Raw genomic sequence first — 19,890 nt, forward strand, 5'->3', positions numbered from 1 at the left:
TCCCATGGTCGTGTGTAAGCCAGCCCCATTGAGGGAGACAGACAGTGTCAATAGCCATAAGATCACTGTGGGTGCAAAGTGGAGGTGGGAGACTACATCTCATACCTTGTCATACCAGCTTTCATTTAGGAACTTGCTCATTTGCTTTTTCTTTTCCTTGTGTGCCTGCCAAGACATACACAGAGATGTAGAAATAAGTACTTCTGTAAGTGTGAGCTAAGAGCCAAACCTCTGAAAAACTATGTTCACTGCACCAGGGTCAAAAGGGGACAGCACAGGTAGTGACATGAGTTCTGACAGTTGACAAATGCATCTCCCCATTGAACACAAGTGGTTCAGTAAAACACCGTGGCAATAGTAGACCCCTTTGTTGAGAGTTTAGAGATATGGGTACAACCATCTTCCACAGCCTAAGGCACTGTCCACTGCTAAGGACAGACAGCTGGATGTGGGATGTGAATTATTTTGTTTTGTTGTTTCTTCCAAATCACTGTCCCAGCCATGCTAAGTTGTTTGTTTAAAGCTGTGAATCAGGCTGTGTTCAGTTAGCATCAGTGTTGAACTTTAATCTACAATTTCCTCAACAAATTCTGGTTCCAGACAATATCTTGAGAGGTTAATAACTTACTGTCTGCTCAGTACATGTTCTGATTCTGTCTGTACTGTCAGGGGCAGGCTGGGCAGGTGATGTGCTGTTTTCTTTGTGAGTGCAGGTTGAAAGAAAGGATACTTTTTGTAGGGGTTTTAGTTGCTTTTGTTGTCATTTAAAATTACACTTGGAAAAAAACCCAGCTTTTTAAATGTCTCTATTTCCTCACTATGTGCTTGCTATGAAAGACAAGTGAATTCAGCATGTGACTGTCAAAAAAACTGCAGAAAGCCTGAAGCCTTTTACCTTGAATTTTCACTTGTGTTGATGAATGTCTGGGACATGACAATATTGACTTTCTACTCTTTTTAGTGCAGGGTTTGTGATCACATGAGCTAAGAAATTGTGTCTGGCTGAGCTGGAGGGAGACATTTAAAAAGGACTCTAATGTGGGACCTTTATGCTGTGCAGAAGACTGTCACATGAAGCCAGCTCTTCTGGTCAGGAAAGTCCTAGCGAACGTCACTGCCAACGTGGAGCTAATTCTGGTCATGTGTTCTTGTTGTCATCTCCACGAGCTGCGCAGCTGCTTCTCATTTCTGTCCCGTGGCTGAAATTAATGAGAATCCTAAAATGCAAGAATAAATATGTGAGTGTGTACACGTATATATAGGGCAGGATATACTACCTGGAGAATGATTCTAACGGCGTTCCTTTCTTTCCCATTCTCCATCTTGACATCTCACATCAACTGATCCAGTTTTTGATGCCTACATGGGTCATGTGAAGTGTGACTCTCTCCAACACTGGCAAATCTGATGTGTGTTGTTTAGAGGAGGGAGGAAGGTAAGGTAGAAGGGCAGGACTGGAGAAGGTATGGCTACAATAACAGTGGATGTTTGGGTGGGACATTTTAAAATACTCCATCTTTTATCTGTACCATTGCCTTCTTCTAAAGATAAAATGGCAAAGCACAGGCTTCAGTGTGCTGTGCTTGTGTAGCTCCATTAAGCCACTATTGATGCTAAGACCACTATAACCTCTTATTCTATGTTTACTCAATTTCCATGCACGGCAACAAAAACGGGAGGGGAGTGAAAAATGGAGGTTGCCCATGGTCAGATTTATTTCTGTTGTTTCTTCACAGGCAGAATTCAGAAGGTGAAGGAAGTGGAGAATGTGCACTGCAGATGTGCACAGCTGGTGCATTGCCATCTCCATGGCATCCCTCTGTCAGAAAGGCAGCTGAGGAGAGCCACAAGGTCTGTGTCAGTTACATGGCCAGCTCCTAGTGAAAGCTTGTCATTTGAACTCTTTCAGTCTCTTTCTGCCCTGCTGTCTCTAAACTGAGTGAGGAATAGAAGCTGCTCTGTTCACTCACACAGGGAAGAGTCACATGCTTTCTTGAGGGCTTAGGCAAAAAAACCACACTGATAATACAAGTTTTAGGAGCTTCAGCAGGAGAGTCAGAGACAGACTTTGGAAAAAAGGCCACCTCCAAACTTAGGCCAGAGGGACATTGCTGCTCTGGGGTTGGAGATCTGTGCCCTGAACCAGCTCTGGTCATGCCTGGTCACGAGTAAAAGGGTTTTTGTTTGTAAGGCCCATTGATCCAAGTGTGGCTTAGTCTTTTAAACAAAAACAATACTTCACAGAAAGCCAATTAGTCTTGGGATCTCAGTGGGTTTTCTTTATTTCTTTGCTCTGATTACAGCAGGACATTGGGTGAGGAGCAATAACTAAGCTGTTTCAAGTCTACAGACTCTGCTTCCTTCTGCTTTGTACAGTTGCAAGGTGTGCACACAGAGTCTTGCTGCCTATTGCCCTTTGAGGCACAACTTTCAGGGAAGATAAGGTGGCTGACCTGTGGCCTTAAATCCCATGTAAATGACAGAAGTCCTGGTACTATAAGTAACAGCTGTTAGATAGCAAGTAGGAATGGTGTGCATCCACCAAATGTCTGATTACAAGAGCTGTTCTGGCCTAGGGAAATTGCAGAACAATTTGTTCAGAAGAACAAACGTTTCACAGGATGATGTTCTGGAGCATGGTCTAATTGTGGCTCATATCACATAGTGGCTCGCATCTCAATAGGCTGACTGTAGGACGCTGCAACTGATACCAGCTTGGCTAGAGTAAAATCAGTCTGGCTGAATAAATACTGCCTAAACTCTTAGGACATCAGTGTGTGCAGTAGCTTCATTCTTGTGCTCTGGGGAGAGGGGAGAACAGAAGACTATACAGCACAAATAAGACTGTAAAATGAGATATTAATATTGCTTCCCCATGGCAATCTACTAATTTTGTGTCAGTCTTAACTGGGAATATTGCATGACCCTTAATACCTCAGACAGGGCTCATTTGCATGAAAAGGAGCATCATAAGACTTTAGTCTGTGATTTCCAAAATGACAATCTCTCTCTTTTTTGCTATGGTGAGGTTCCTTTGGCTTTCTCATGAAGCAATACTGGAACTCAGACTTTTTTGTAGGTTTTCTAATGTTTGGATGTGGATCTGAAGCTTATCTCAAACTCTTCTGGAGTCATCTGGTCTAGAGCATGGTTGTAGACTTCTCACAAGCTACATAAGGCATTTTGTTTTGTAGGTCCTCATCTGTGCAGGGATGCTTAGAACAATGGAAAACAATGAAAGCAGTTTCTGAAATGTTTGAAGTCCCAAAGGGTTCTGTTTTGAATACTTTTGTAAGTTGTAGCTTTCCACTGGGACAAAAGTCTCCCACACTTTTTCCTGTGCTGTGCTGCGAATAATAGCTTCTCTGACCTACCCATCACATCTGACTTTGTCAACATAATAAAGCTGTATCATTTTATGTGAAAGTGGAAACCAACTGACTAAGACAATTGTTGGCTTTCTGGTCTTGGTCATATAAATTCAAAAGATGTTGACTAAGGTTACATCAGCTAAAATCACGCTTGGTATAAACTGTCCCTACATTTACATCATATCTAAATTTGGAGGTCTAGTGGATTTCAAATTATTCCATTATCACATGTAAACAAGTCCATCATTTTTCCTTACTGTCACACCAAAGAGCTTAATGAGGATTAGATACCCTTACTGTTTTCACAGTGAACTCCCATGAATGTAGGAAACCAGTGAAGAGCACCCTGAAACTTCAGAGCACAGCGATTTGCCAGCTTTGCTCATACAGAGTTGCCGTCACTGGTACAGCATGTTCAGGACATTTTCCAACACCAAGTTTTTGGCAAACACTTACAATCCCTGATGATGATGGCCTTTTCTAATGCCTGCTCAAGGACATTGGGCTGGCAGAAGTCATGATGAGCGTTGGATATTGAATCAGTCCTTTCCGATTGGTTCAGCAGTGGGAGGGAGGAGGAAAAGTTTTTGCGGTTTCAGTTTCCATTGGCACAAAATTTTCAGGTCATGAATTGTGTGAATAATTCAGGAGACAGGGATTGGTGCCCTTAGCATGGAAGCCCTTAGCATGGAAGCCAATTCAGGAAGACTCTTCCATCTTAGTAGTACTAAGATGAGTGATGAGTGATGAATAGCGCTTTGAGCACGCCTTTGTAGATGCCGGTCAGCATCAGAGCCTCCTCATAGAGAGCTAAAGGTGAAATGTCACAACAGTCTTTAATCATGATAAATAGATCAGTACCCACAATTCTTGTGTCTCCTGCTGTTAGTCAACAGGCCCTAGAGTCAAAACCACCACCTCAAACAGATCAGACTTAATGCCACTAAAGAGCTTGGTTTTATAGTGTGAGGTTTTTTTAACTTATTATTTTTTAAGCCTTGCTAATTTTGAATCAAAAGCTGTAGGATGTGTGAGAGTGACACATGCAATTGTGCAGATGGATTTCCACATACTTTCTTTAAATAAAATAATAATTGTTATAAATATGTATCTCATATTTTGCACTAATTCACTTGTAGTGGAGGCCAAGCAAGAAAACATTGATATCCTTAGGTATGAAGCTCTGAGAATGTGGCAATCAGGTGAGCATAATGATCTGTGGATACTTGATATGAGTGCTCCATCATGGACTCCAGTTGAAGCATGTGCCACTAGGAGGTTATTCTCAAATTAGAGAGTTTTCAGTATTACTTTACATCTACCCTGGCCAGTAAAAGCAGGTCCCATGACCCAAAGGAGGAGCAGAATTATAGTTACTGCTTAATTATATCAATCTAATAAATACGGTGTCACCAACATCAAATGACATTTTAAAAGGACTTTTGCTTTCAATACCAATGTCACATTTTAAGATTATGACATGTGTGGTCATTCTGAATAGGAACAAATATTGAATGTCCCCTGCAGAACAAGAGTGCTTCTCCATCCCAGGTTGTAAAGTTCCTGTTACTTGTCCAAGAGAGTAAACAAATATTGGACCTTGTACCTGGCTGGAAAGGTCTCAGATTTTGGGGTGAAGAAGGAAACCTCTGTCTAGTAGGTTGCTTTAATGAAAAAAACCAAAAAAAAAAAACCAAAAAAAACCAAACCAGCATTACTTGATTCCAGCTACTGAGAAATTTGGAATGATGGAATTCATTGCAAGGAACAGTGGATGCTCAGCATACAGGTGAGGTGGTTTCCAGTGCCTGAGGGATGTGATTTATGGCAGGGCTGCTGTCAACACACAGACAGCACATGTTTCAAAACAGCAAGGAAGCTTTGGGCTGGTGCCGAATTGTGAAAGGCAGGGTTTTCAAAAGACCTGAAATAAATGAGGTGCTGGTTGAAATTTGGTGTGACATCTTCTAATGCAGCCAGGCACCTTTGAAAACCTCAGGCCTTGACGTTATTGGGCCTATGAGAGCTGCCATTTGTTCAGGACACTACTCTTTGTCAGATACAGTCTTTCTTCACTTCTTTTTTTTTTTTTTTTCACTTTTGGCAGTGGGGAGATAGGTTCCCTCCCTGTGTTTCGGATTTTGTCAGATGTTTTTCCTCAGGCAAGCATGCAGGAGGCATTCCAGGCTGGTAGGCCAGAGCCATTGGCACAGGAAGCATCTCTTGACTCAAAACCTTGCCATTACTCAGGCAATTTCATCTTCACGACTGAACAGAGCCTTTGGTAAATATCAATTCATGCCACCACCTTCCCAGTGATGCCACGAGTTAGAGACAAGCTGTGGAATACCAGCTGGAGCACAGTCAGGCTGTGGAAGAGTTAATTGAGTCATTCATGCCCAGCCATGGATGTGATTTTTGGCTGGGCTTGAGTCTGCTTAACACGCTGATGGTGCCTATCCTGGGCTTACGAAATGGATTGGCTGGGCATGGGGACAGAAGTGGTTTGGAGTGCCCTTGTACAACATGGACGCACTTGGAGATGAAAGTCTTTGGGACAGGGGACATTGTTTGCTCTGTGTTTGTCCTGCACCTAACATCACAGAGCTGTGCCCCATTGCTTGGGCTCCTTGAGCTTGCTTGTATGATGGAAATGGCAAACCCAATCACAGTCCTTTGGGAATGTGGTAAAAGACAACTCATTTTTTGACATAGACATAAAGGCTGCTGTCTGTATCAGTGTGAGTCTTAGCTGGTCCCTTCTGACTGCACTCTCGGTTCTGCACTGTAAGAAAGCTGAGAGCTCAGGAGAATTTGATCTGTGTTTAAGGTGTGCTTGCGCTGAGCAGCAGCACGAGCCTGTGGACAGCCAGTCAGTGGTTCTCCCCAGCTGGGGGAATGGCTGGGACAAGCTGCAGGAAGCATTGCACAGTGAGCACCAAGCCTCTGAGGAGAGCAGCTCGTGTGGCCTCCAGCTCTGCTCTGTGTTACATCAGTCGCTTAGGGACAGGGTCAGGTGCAGCAGCCCGTGAAATCACCCTCCACTGCTCCAGCAGCAAGGCTGGTCTGAGCCAGCGAGGGAGCAGGCTGGGACAGCACGCTGAGAGTGACACCTGCCAAAGGACCCAGACTGGCTGGGCAGAGCTGCCCCACGTAGCTGCTGCCCCAGACTGCTGCCTCTGGCACCCCCTGTAATGACAGGGTATTGTTTTGTGGCTTTCCAAAAGAGGATCCTGAAATTTGGTGCAGCATTACAGCATGAGCCCAGTGGGCCAGGGGATAGCTCAGGAAATGGCCCCCTGCCAGTGGCCCCTGATGAAGGTGGGAGGAGGAGTGATTACTGCCTGGTATCCTGCCTTCCTTTCCCTGCAGGAGATTCATACAAGCATGGTTGGCTCACCTTGTGTGTCATAATGTATTTGGTGGTTTCAGTCCAGGGTTTATCATGCAATATGGCTTTGCAAGCACAAGTGCAAAGGGAGTGGCTCAGTGGTTGTTGCTGTTGGGATCACCAAAACTGCCAAAATTTGTCTGATCTACAGCTCAGCCAGCAACTGTTCCCCTTTGCTTTGTTTTCCCCTTCCTAGGAGGGGTAAACCCCCACAGAATCAGCTTTGGGGTAAATAGCCCAGAGAGTGCTTTCCTGACAGCCCCACCAGGACTTGGCTGGTAGCCTCACCTTCGCCAGGGCTTTAGTAGAGAGCTGCTGAGGTTGTTCCCTGGATGCCACATACTGGTAGCATCTCACTAAAAAATAAGATTTCAACATTAGTGATGTGTTCCAAGGAAAAGAGTAATTTTTGGTTTAGAAAGTCGTAGTTTTCCTATGAAAGTAGAATAAAATAAGAGGTTTCTCAGCTTTTGAAAACATGGAAAAGGCCCACTTTCTTACAGCCTTTATAATTTTTGCCTGATATTTATTTTCTTTTTAAAAAGAGGTTTTTATGTGTCTTGCTTTTTGAACTTACTACATGCAATCAGAGAGGAGTAATGGCACAGGAATGCGGGGGACTTCTATGAAAGTATGCATTTTTAAAATTTTTTAATTTTTTTACCAAATGAAATTAATTGCACTCCTTAGTTAAGCATTTGTTGGCTGGATTGATTTTTTTTTTTATTATTATTTTGTACAAATTAGTGCTCTGAAAGTCTTGCCCCCAAACACAAACACGTCTTTAATTAAAATGAATAATTACAAAATGCTACTTCTTTCAATCCAACTCTCCACTTACGACGTAAAGCTACTTCTTTACCATACCCATGCCCGGCTCCGGCCAGGCTGGGAGCCGTGGGGAGGGGAAGCAGGGAGTGCCCGGCGCGGAGCAGGAGCCGTGTTTGCCGTGCTGGGAGCCCGGGAGAGACGGCGGCTGGAGGGGGAATTGCTGCGGCTGCCGGGACGCCCCCGTGCCGCGCTGACAGCGCCTTCCCTGCTGCCGAGCAGCCCCAGCCTCTGTCATCTGGCAGCTTTCATCGGCATTAAAGGAAACATTTCTAAAGGAAATAGAGTACATTTTACTCTCTGCCTTGCATTTCCTTGATCGATTAGCAAAGGGAGGAATGTTTCCTCTCTCCCACTCTTTTTCTCACCCTCTTTTTTGTTTTTTTTATTTTTCGTCTCCAGATGTAAGCGGGGCTCTATTTCAAGCCGTTCGCACATGGTAAAACACGTGCCAAAAAGTTGACACAATGTAACAACAACAACAGGAGGAAAAGAAATAAAAAAAAGAAAAAAAAAAGGCAAAGCATGCTGCAAAAAAAGGTGTCTGGGACCTTAAACATTGTAGAGCATCACTGACCCCCACTGGGCTGGCACACTCACTGCACATCATCCAGCGTGGGGACTGGCACCTCACCGGTGTGTGGGGCTCACCAGCCTGCCAAGGGGGCATCTCCCGATCTGTCCTTACAGCTGGCCCACCCGAGCCTGTCTGCTTTCTTTGTGGCCATCATGAACGGAGTGAAAAGGCACTGGCTTGGCTTGCTGCGAGGGGCATTGTGGTTGGATGGCAGAAAGGCTCACTAGTGGTATGGTTAGGTACCCACTGAGATTTTTTGCCCAAGTGCTTGGTGAAATCTCTGTTGCTGAAGGCTTTTAGGAGCAGGTTAAACGAGTATCTATCAAGAGTGCTATAGAGAGAGTTGGTGCTGCCTTCGAAGCAGTAAGATTATTTTCACGTCTTCTCAAGATCCTGTTCAAACTGAACTTTTATATTTTTTTGGGGAAAATCAGGAGTGGTCCTCTCCATTTTGTGTCAGTAATACATTGTAGCTGCTATAATTTCAGGAGGTACCTCTCATTGTAGTATGGTTTATACCAGAAACAAGCTAAACTGTCTCTTATGTCCCAGGATGTTGAGGAGAGGGGGATGTAGATGGGTAAAGGATCACCACCACATAGGTATTGAAGGAAGCAGAGTCTTTCCTTCTCTGTAAATGAATAGAGGACAGTAGCAGAGGCACAGAACTCTGTGTGATCAGTTGCTATGTGGCTCAGCCAGGCTGCCAGAGAGTGATGCCATGGTCCACACAAGGAGTGAATTCCTCCTCCTGGGGAAGGGATTTTAGCAAGACTGGTGCTGGGAGCTCCCTCTGAAATGGAGTTTTTATGCCACAGGCCCTTCTTATCATCAAGCCTTTTCAGAGATGGCCTTGTGGTTAAAGAAACCAGACTGTGATTGAGAAGATATGGTTTCAGTTCCTGGCTCCATCAGAAACTTGTGTGACCCTTGGAGGGTTATTTAACCTGTGTGGGTCTCAAGTTCCCTGCCTGCATGTTGGGTGTCCTAACAGTCCTCTGCCTTCCCTGGGGTGTTGGAAAGCTTCACTGTGAGGCCTGGAGGTCAGCTGGGACAGTAATCTTGTGATGAGCAGCTTGAAGAAATGTTTGAGAAGGTAAAGTGTTGGCAGAGTGAGCCTGCACAGTTGCAATGCGTTTGCTCTGTGGTGTGGAATGGGACCTCGGGGGCATACTGAGAATGTGTCAGGTTTTTACAGCCAAGCAAAGTGAGAATATGAAGTTGTATTGTGGTCGGAGGAAAGAGATGAAAACAACACGAGAGTACAGCTACTGCACAGTGCTGTACAGTACAAATGACAAGTAGGTCACTGCAGGGACCTGTACATCTGGAGTACAAGTGCAACACAGTTAAAGCAGAATAACCAGGACACAGTAATTAAATCATGGCCTTGGATTTAATTTATGAAGTGTTTCAGGCACACATTGCAGCATGAATCTGTGTTTACTGTGAAAGATTGTGTTTTCTGACATCTGCTGAAGAAGAGGGAATTAAGATTGATCTGTCTCATGTCCAAAGGCTGTATAAGACAATTGATGCATACAGCCTGCTACTGTCAAATGGTGACACTTCAAGCTTGGATCCTCGCACAATAAACCATTGCCAAGGGCTTCCCACTCAGTGAAAAGTCTTGAGTTCAAAAGCAAGAAAAATGTAGGTAAGGAAGGCAAGGGTAAGATGAGCTAAATCATATAGTTTTCTACAAAATGTACAGAACGCCTCTGGGTTTCCCTCTGTGCCATTATTGCAGTGCCCTGAATGCCAAAATGTCAGAATCACTCTGGGACAGATATGATCAGCACATCTGTGTCTAGCACAATCAGTTAGACACATAGCTCCCATGCACTGTGGAAGGACATAAACCCTCCCTTGAAGGGTCTGTGGTCTGTGGACCAGAGATTCCTCTTCTATTGCCTTTGGATGAATCAAAGAACCCAGGACCTGTTGGGTTTTTTTGAGCTGCAGAAGCTCTGACTGGGACTTAATTCGATTAGGGTGTGCTAAGTTAAGGTCTGCTGTTACACTGTTATCCTAATAATCAATTTCTGCTCCTGCATCCCCTTAAAATGAAGTAATTCTGCTTGTCTGACATAGGTGTCCTGAGGAATCCCATGTGCTTGGGAAATGCTTGAAAACCCTTGGATAAAAGTCACTAGGAAAGAGGAGGGAGAGAAGGGAAAGTCTTGTTACATTGTTGACTTATGGTCAATGTTGTCCTCGAAATGCTGTTTTGTCATCAATATTTCTTCATTAGGAATAATGATTTTTCCACATTTACTGCCAGCTGATTCAAAGCCATCCAAAAGCAAAATGTGTCATGAATCTCTAAAATGCATTCGCTGGCGAACTCTAAACAGAGATGATTAGAAAAATAACGCAGCGGAAATACTGGGCTTCTTGAAGCTGCTAGGGGAACTTTTAGTGAGATATTTTGTTCAATGTATTTATCTATTTTCAAAGTGTTCTTGGTGCTGTTTTGAAAAGGCAGTGTGCTGTATTTTTTTAGTTCTTTCTTGCGTTGCGTATCAGGGCTGCAGTGAGAGCCGGGGAATACACTTAGCTGATCAAGGGAAATTGTGTAATTGATAGGCACCGAGGATGTGACCTTGTGGTGTATTCCCACGGTACGGTTAGGTGGGAAACAGCTTTTTCCATCATGCCGAGTTTTTTGAGATATCAATGTTTTTTCCCCACGTTTCAGCAAATGCAGAACCTCCCTACTTTGATGCTTTTATCAGAAAATTATCCCCTATCTCTTCTCTACATAGAATGCATGCTTTGAATTCATGAATTTAAGCCTTTTGTGGAGAGGTTTGCACATTTTCTCTCTGCTTTCTCTGCTTTTGGCATCTGTAGTTGCTGCCTGAATTGTCTGTGTTAGGCACTGTACATCACAGTGGTGCTACCAATGGCTTGATGTCTAAGTAGGTATGACAGAAAAATAATGCTGTAGCCTAGAAAAGGCTACTGAAGTCCCTGGATGTGCAAATAGGAGCATCTCAAGCCACCTTGAGTTACATTGCCTTTGTCCTCTGCTCCAGTGTGATTGCTATCAGAATATTACTACCATAAGGATTAGTATGACATGTACCTATTCCATCATCCATCTTCAGTGGTGGATGTTTGTCCCATTTGCTCATGTTCCTAATCTGACATTTAAAAGTGATGCATGTCCCAGATAAAGTTGGACACCCTGTGCCTAATTCCTCATCTCCAGATTGTGCCCATTTCTGGCCAAATTTTAAGAGCTTTGCTGAGTAACAGCTCAGATTATGGCCTTTCCTATTCATCTTCACAGTTAAAACCTGCATCCAAGCTTCAGTGACCTTGAATCTCTTCAACATCCTTTTCAAAAAATGCAGTTTCTCTCTATTCATGCTCAACTAGCTGCAGAAATAACTCTCTGGCTTTTAACTTAGGCCAGATAATTTTTGCCTCTTAGTCATGGAGTCATAGAATATCCTGAGTCGGAAGGGGCCCACAAGGATCATCGAATCCAACTCCTAAACATCTCTCCTCTGGTTTCATTTCTGCCTCATATCAAACAGAAACTTCATGTCTTTACCTGCATGACCTGTAATGACCTATTCCCACCCTTCTTCCTCTAGTATTCTCTAGTGACATACCAACTCATCCTTCCCATCTGAAGCTGTCTGTGTTCAACCTTCAAGCACTTATATTCTCTTTTGTGTTGTCTTTGTCCTTTCTTCAGAAGCATTCCATTAAACTTCCTTTAAACTCCCTCCGGGTCCTCTTTCAAATTCTTCCTTAACCTTTTCCTTTGCTGTGCTGTCTACAGACTCCTTGTCAACAGTAAAACATTTAGAGTGCTGAGACCATAGCTTCCCTTGCTGACTGGTTTTGTCTGATTGTTTTTTTCTATTTCCTATCACTACCTGGTTGTTATTGCTTCTATTATGTTGTAAACTCCTGTAGTTGGGCCCTTCTTTGAATTCTGTGTTTTCCCAGTACTTAGCAGAATGGATCTGTTCTATAATCTGAGCAGCCAGGATCTGTGGTGGTATAGGTAAAAACCATGTAATGAGAGTAATGAGATAACAAGAAGTTAGAACATGGCATCGTGTGTAATATGAGCTCCTCTTCTCCCTTCCCCCTCTTCCTTCAGATTCACAATAGTTCAGATTTTTTACACAGCAGAAGACAGTAAGTGAGGAGGTTTCAGACTAAAGTATAGTAGCTGATGTATCCTTTCAGCTGCTGAAGTATTTCTGTGTAATCCACTCACTAACTGGCATTTTCAGCAGGGAAGCCTCTGTGGGCACTTCTGTACATGTCCCCAAGGTAAGACCACCATGTGGCAGCCAGGCTGGGCTGAAGGAAGGTCACAGCACGGCCAAGGTTAGGTACCTCTTTCATGCAAAAATAGAGGACTCTGATCTCCCAGGCTTGCTGCCAACATATTGCCTTCTAGTTTTGCTGAAATGATCTTGAAAAAGGATCCAAAAAGAGCCTAAGGGGCAAAAGAAGAATGTTGAAATGACATAGTTTCTCATCTTCATGCAGTTTAGTGCTAATTTTGTCCTTTGTCTTTAAGCTGCCTTTTAAATGCTGCTTGTGGAAAGCAAATGGGTCACGTTGTTCTGTGTTTCTACTGTAATACGCTGCCTGCTATTTTTCTCTTAGATTATTTGTGTAATCTTTTTTGTGCAATCTGTTTGTTCTTGAGTCTTGCAAACTTTGCCTTTGCTACTTCTTTCCCAACAAGCAGTGCAACTTCTGTGTTCACTCATGGGTATTCTGCACACAACAGACTGCGTTATTTGAGACAGTGTGAAAATATTAAAATGGGGAACATGTGTGGGCACTTAATTGTGGTGAGCCCAACCACAAATACCTTCGCCGTTGGTAACTGGCACAGAGGAAAAGCAGACCTTTGTTTTGTTTTTATCAGACATAATGATAGATACATTGTTTTTAGTGGGGTTTTTCTGGTTTTCTAAGGAAATGAGGCTTGTGCAATCACACTGCCTGTGTGCATGTGCCTGTCTGCTTGTCAGTTCCTCCTTCACCAACACTTGAAACTAATATCCATTTTCAACTACATTTGAGTGAGTTGCAGGAGTTGGGAGAAGAGAAAGGTTTTTGCAGAAGTCTTGTGAGTTCCCAGATTGCATCAAGGTTTGCAGAAGGTGCAATTTCCAGTGATAACATTGCTGCAAGCCTGATCAGTTGTGTATTTGCCCATGTGCCTTTAAGTGGATCCAGCCACCCAACTGTTAGCTCCCAAATTTGAATATTTTGGCTTATTTACTTTTACCTTTTGGGTGAGTGAGTCAGTTGGGAGAGTTGCTAGGCACAGAGCTTGTGTTTTGATTCTCACTGGAGTGGCCATGTCTCATGAAAAACATGGTTTGCTCAAGGCCACAGTGTGATAATTTGCATATAAACTTATAAAAAAGGAAGCTTTCTTTAACCTTTCCTGTGTGAGAGTTTGTAGGAGTATTTCTGTCTGTGTACTTAATAGCAGAAACTGGACTTCTCATAAATGTAGACAGGTTAAGTCTGTTGCTGCCTCAGTGGGAATCTTCTGTGGAAAAACCCAGAAAGAGAAAGGAAAGCCTCAGGAAATGAACTTAAAGGGGAGAAGTTGGCCAAGACTCGTGTTGTGCTACTCTTTGGTTTGTATCTGACCACCAGCAGTGTAGTTGGGGAATACCTCAGAGCCATAGGGGAATGTAGCCTCAGGGTACCTTTGGGAGGCAGAGAAGATGTCTTTATGCCCTTTGCTCGAAGAGGAGACAGAGGTACAAAGACACTTGTACTTTTTGCACTTGTACACTTGAGTGACTTGTTAGAGAATACAGGAGTATGTATTTGAGTTAGACCCAGGTCTCCTGGCACAAGTGCAGCCAGAAGTATGGTCTCCATGTAGAGAGCTTCTTCAGCAAATGGAGAGATGCCTTGGTCAACGAGGAAGATAAATGCTGAAGCACACAAGAGCTGGCTAAATTATGAATGTGAGAAGAGAAGGAGGGGTTGAAAAGATTCCCACATGTTCTGCTCAGATGTTAACAAAGAAAGCTGAGAAGTGTTTGCATAGACACTACATTATTCCATGTCCAAGTGCCTCATAAAAATAATACCGGATGATCACAGAATGGCACACTAGGGAAAATAAATTCTTCAGCGGAATATTCCCTCTGGAAAAACACTGTGTAAAGTAATACACTAATGGCTTTCAATTTCATGTTTTATATATAGAGATATTAACTGCTCCCCAGACGTCTCTTCGTATTACAGCCCAGCTACACGAGATGTTTGGAGAAGGCCCTGGAGCAGCTCTGTGCTGTCCACACCAGGGCTCAGCAGGGCTCGCCTGTGGTACACAGGAGGTGTCTTCTGCCTCCTTCTCAGTGCAGTGCTCGCTCCTGTGGTTCTCTCCAATGGGTTTGGGTTTTTTTCTTCCTAGCCTTCATGGTTTTTTCCATTCTTCCCCCACGCTCTGTAGCCTCACTACCATGCTGGGAAACCTGAATTCCTTTTCTGCTAATAAAAAAGGAGTCCTCTCTAGAAGTGTTACAGTGGAGTGATTAAAGCACAAGAGTGACAATCAAAACCCTAATAACAAATGCTAAGGAAAGTTAAGTTTAAATACATCATTATTAATTCCATTTGGGGGATTTCCAGACTTGTCTGGATTCATCTGGTGAGTTCTCCCTCCACATTGCTCAGGCTGGGAGCTGTTTGAGTCAGGAACTGTCTGTCCTGTATAAAGCCAACTACAGTTATGCCATTGTAGCAAATCGTAATGATCTGGGTTATTTTCCAAGCTTTCCTAATATATCTCAAATGTGTATATATATCATCCTGCCACATCCTGAGGGATCCAAAAGTAGCTTACATGCTTTGTTCCCTGAATGTAGCTTGTTGGAGTGTGGGACAAGCAGGAAAGAAGTAATGAATGTGGGGACATTGTCAGTGCACAGTGAAGGGCAGCAGTCCTGCTCTTGAGATGACAAGACAGCTCTAATTTGTAGAAGCTGTGCAGTATTTGCATGAAAAGGCCAATAAACAGACCATGGTATGAGAGAGCGTTGTATCTTTACCAGATTAGGTAATTATTATCAGGTGCATATTATTTCTATATGCCTTTATGAATAATTCAGCTTTCCTGCTTGTACCCCAGCTCTTGCTTTCCTTCCCACCCTCGCTGACCACACCACTCCACCCATGAAGCCTTCAAGAAGTGCAGAGTCCCAAGGCTGGGGTCACCACAGTTATTCTTAAACTGGAGAGTACCATTTTGAGAGGGGCAATGCCCCAGATCACAGTTGCACTATTACCATTGGTGGGGTTCTCCTGTGTAGTGTAGCTGACCTTGTCCTTAATGCCTTCCATTTTCAATATCAATTGTTGTGTAAGGACATCAGAACTTCAGGGGCTATCTCCATTTTCTAGAACCCAAATGGCAGAGAAAAATGGCAAAGGTGTGCCTTCTACCCACCCCTTCCATCATCTCTGCACCACAGTCTTCCCTAGGGAAATGTTTTTCTCATGAACTAAGGATATCTTGTCTTCACTTTAAAACTATCTGCCACATGGCATCTTTAGCAACAATCTGAACAAGGCAGCAAGCCTTTTGTACGTGTGTGTCTACAGACTTTTTGTTATTCATTTGTGTCTGACATTAACGACCTTTTTCAGAAACAGACAGAGCTCTTAAGGCTTGTCTGTACTTAGAGTCTTTACCAGCTGTTTCTGATACACCTTTCTTGAAGGGTGGTAAGAATAAAATATCCACACATCAGTTTCTTTAGGAATAGCTTTTGTGCTTTAAATAGACAGTATATCGTAATGTGTATTAATCTTTGAACAGAATATAAAAAGTAGTTGGCTCCATTGAGAGAATTGGTTTAAGCTATACAAGCAAAAACTTCTCTTTAAATTGTGCTGCCACCAGACAGCTTTATGAGGCCTCCTATGACAAAATCCTTTCATGTGGGAGCAAGGCTTAAGGCACAGGTCTATCCCATCTAACTGAGGAGCTGAGGATGACTACATAGCTGGGTTAGATGATAGCTGAGTGGTTTGTATCTGAAGCTCAAGGTCCTTACAATGATTGCTGGCTTGCAGCAGCACAACTGGCATGAGTGCTGTCTTGGGAGCCGGTGTCAATCCTTTCTAGATCTTTTCATAGGGACTGGCACCAGAGTGCCTTCCAGTGGCACTGGATCTTTGCCAGCAGTAGCACAAATTGTTTTTCTGTGGACTGAGCTGCTACGTCCCCCTCACCAGCCACAGGAGAGTGGAGGGACCTCCTGTGCAGCTGGGACGAGGGGCTCTCTCTGACTGCTGTCCTTTCCCTCTGGTGACAGGACGCTGTGCCCGCTGCGGGGAGAATGTTGTCGGAGAGGGCACTGGTTGCACAGCCATGGACCAAGTCTTCCACGTGGAGTGTTTCACCTGCATAATGTGCAACACCAAGCTGAGGGGACAGCCCTTCTACGCCGTGGAGAAGAAAGCCTACTGTGAACCCTGCTACATTGTGAGTACCCATTCCTCTTTGTGCCCTGATATTTATGCACAGACATGGGAAACATTTCTTTCTTTCATTGCTGTGGAGTTGCCTTACAGTTAAATTCTGACAACCCTGTGGCAGTATCCTAAGCAACAGGTTTTTTCATGGTCTTCAGAAGAGCTCTGGTCTTTTTAGCTTACTGGGTGAATTACATTTCCTGGTCTGACTTCCCTGTGAAATGAAGTGGACACAGCAGGAATAGAGCTGGGTTTTGTGATTGTTTCATCTCTGTAAGGAGCAGACTATGCAGTCATTTTTTAGCAGTAGTGTGGTTCTCTGCTTTCTGTGTTGAGAAACCTGATACCAAAATGGTTACAGACTGTGTGCCCAATAAGATTAAGGAGGTGGGATGCAAGAAAGCACTACAACTTCTAAAATCAATACTTTTGCCTTGCTTGATGGAAGATTTTCTACTGAACTAAGGGTCTTTAGGTTAGATATCTTTTGAAGCTTACATTGCCCTAAAATTTCATTTCATGCCTGCAACAAGGTCTTAAAGCAAACAATTAACAGTTGCTCTGAGGAGCTGCACATTTTAAGAGACTCCCATAACAAGTAGCTGGAACCAGTTGCACAGGTGCAAATTAAATAAACATCCCGTAATGTGCCTGAGGTTTTACCCTGGTCTGACCTTAGCATCCAGTATATAAGGATTATCCTTGTAACTTAGAGTAAGAAAAGTGCTGGAACATTCTTAAAACACTGACATATCTTTCTTTAAACTTTCAGTTTTGAGTTCTTACAAACACTGGATAATTGGATTTACACTTCTGAAAGTAAAAATTGATGTTTTTCATGACATTTCTGTCATTCCAGTGATAATTAGAGCAATAATACTATAATATTTCTGAAAATGCCACCAATATTTCATTGTTCTCTCTATTTCTACAGAACCTTCACAGTGAGATTATTACGGAGATACTGAATATTAAAAGGAAGGATTGTGTCTTACCTACAATGGCAGTGATAGATGGGCCTTGTTAAATTGATTTTAAAAGCTAAATGGTCTTTTGGTGGAATATGTACTTTTTAAATAATTTCTATTTTTGTTTGCACTAAAATGGTTGCACCATAAAAAATTTAAGTTTCATTTTGTGGCAAGTTTAACCACGTGCAAAGCACTGAAGACTTTAGGAAGGTGCATTCATAATATAATTGGAGCAACTTTATGTAACTAGAATTAAACATTTCATTGACTTCAGGCTGGAATTGACTTCATCTGCTTGCAGATTGATACTTTCTTTTCTTCTTTTTTAAATCAAGCACGCATTCTACACCACTCATCTGCTTTAGTTTGGGAAAACATCTGCATTAGCCACTGTAGTAATGGTTTAAGATTATTTAATCCCATTACTTATACACTTCATTAGCCTGAGTGAATTGTTGGCAAGGGTTCAGTAAACTTCCTACATTGGGAGATAAAAGGATAAAAAAGGAAAGGGAGAAGGATTCTGTTCCTCATTTTCTTTTAAATTTATCTTCTATCTATTTAAGGGATAAAGGAACGATAATTGCCTGGTTGCATCTGCGTTTGTATGTTCTGTGATACGGCTTTGCAGCTCTGAGTACAGAGGAAAGAGTAAACGTTTAATAGCTTCCTTTTATATAACCAGAAGGGGCCTTTAAATGTTTATCCATGCAGTCCACAAAAACATGGTTATGGAGTTAACCCAAAACACGTCTGGATCCATCTGCTGCTGCACATGCAGGGGAAAGGATGACAATGCTGGTGGGGCTACATATGTAGCTGGGCAGCTGGAACTGTAAGTGAAAAATGGGAAGCAGGAAGCTGGCAGTCTGATGGAGTAAAAAAAAAAAAAAAAAAAACAAACAAAAAACCCAAGCACATTTTAAACTCTTAAATGTGGAAGAAACAAGTGTTGGGAGCCTATGTCTCAGTGTCTTTCAGAAAGCTCAGGACTCGGCTGTGTTGAAAGCCAGATCTACAAGGGATCTAGGCTCCTGCCATCCTCTGGCTTTAGGCCTGAGGAATTTGTGTCCTAGAGCATATGTCTCATTGATTTTTCAGTGGAATGAAGCCTGCATTGGCTTCAGTAGGATAATGAATGCCTAAGTACACTGAGGCTTTCAGCTAGGCTTGCAAGTTGTTCTTGCAGATGAATGAGACCCTTAAATTGATGAGGTGCAGTCTGGCTGCTTTTGCCTTTAGATGCCTTTAGATGTTTGATGCAGTTATCCTCAACTCTGAGAGTTAATGACCTGCTTAAAATCTAGCCTGTCTAGCCACATTCTGCTGAATTGTGTCCTCTGATTATTTTTGTTTTGGTTTGGGGCTTTTTCCCCCTTTCTTTTTGGTTGGTTGGTTGATTGGTTTTGGGGGATTTTTTAGTGTTTGGTTTCTGAGGGTGGGTGGGTATTTTTTGTTTCCCAAAGTCCCTGTATCAGAAAATTGCTTGGATGCTAGGAATGCTAGATCTGTAGAAACTCAGTAGGACTGAAGTACCTTGTTTTGGATTCCTCTGGACCTGAATTCCCATGGAAGGTGCAGCAGATGTGACTGCACAGCTAATTCATGGCAGTGGCCAGCTGAGAAAACAGGATTCTCAGCTGGTGTAAGTGTGAGTAATTCAGTGAAATTTGTTTCTGGTCTACCTAATTCACACTGATTTCTAGCACACATCCCTGTTTTCCCAAGTTGAAAACTCTTGACCTCTTATGCAATTCATAGAGGCTTAATTTATATAAAGAAAATAAACGAATACTTGCCTAATAACACTGGCCTAGTTGGGATATATAAATTGAAGCCTTTGATTATTTTTTAATAATTCAGTGGTGTGACTTGTGGCCTTATGCACACAAAAACTATGCACAAAAATAAAAATAAATGTTTTGAAACAATTAGAATTGGCTAATCTTCTCAGTTTGTTGTGTGACTCTTCTTAGCTGTGGTGTAGTGAAGCCATAATTAAGATTTCTGTGAAGAGCTGTGTTTAATTACTGGTTAGTCAGTACCAAGCCTAAATAGCCTGCAGAAGGGGTTTTCTTTGTTGTTTTTGTTTCTGGTTTTATTTATCAGTGATCCAATTAAGATGAAATTCCCCAAAAGTCTGAATTAATGTCTAAGGAAATCAATCACCTGTTTGAAAAGAAATATTTTTCTTAATGGGAATTTAAGTACCAGAGTTAATTCTTTCACACAAAAATCCTCCCACCCAAAAGCCCA

General features: G+C 42.8%; 1 protein-coding gene and 1 long non-coding RNA gene across 2 annotated transcripts in view; both read left to right on the forward strand.

Annotated features, from left to right (window-relative positions):
- The window catches only part of LOC121336716 (LIM domain containing preferred translocation partner in lipoma), a 317,023-nt gene that overhangs the window by 258,994 nt on the left and 38,139 nt on the right, over positions 1 to 19,890 (forward strand). Inside the window, exon 10 of the mRNA XM_041406088.1 lies at positions 16,504 to 16,673. Coding sequence (XP_041262022.1) covers positions 16,504 to 16,673 — 170 coding nt within the window. The remainder of the gene's footprint in view (positions 1 to 16,503; positions 16,674 to 19,890) is intronic.
- Positions 1,296 to 4,407, forward strand: LOC121336647. The gene is made up of 3 exons (XR_005952795.1): positions 1,296 to 1,435; positions 1,737 to 1,851; positions 3,195 to 4,407. It is a non-coding gene; the product is annotated as an uncharacterized LOC121336647 (long non-coding RNA).

Source organism: Onychostruthus taczanowskii, unplaced genomic scaffold (assembly GCF_017590055.1).
Source record: "Onychostruthus taczanowskii isolate IOZ18803 unplaced genomic scaffold, ASM1759005v1 scaffold24, whole genome shotgun sequence".
In the NCBI taxonomy this organism is placed as follows: domain Eukaryota; kingdom Metazoa; phylum Chordata; class Aves; order Passeriformes; family Passeridae; genus Onychostruthus; species Onychostruthus taczanowskii.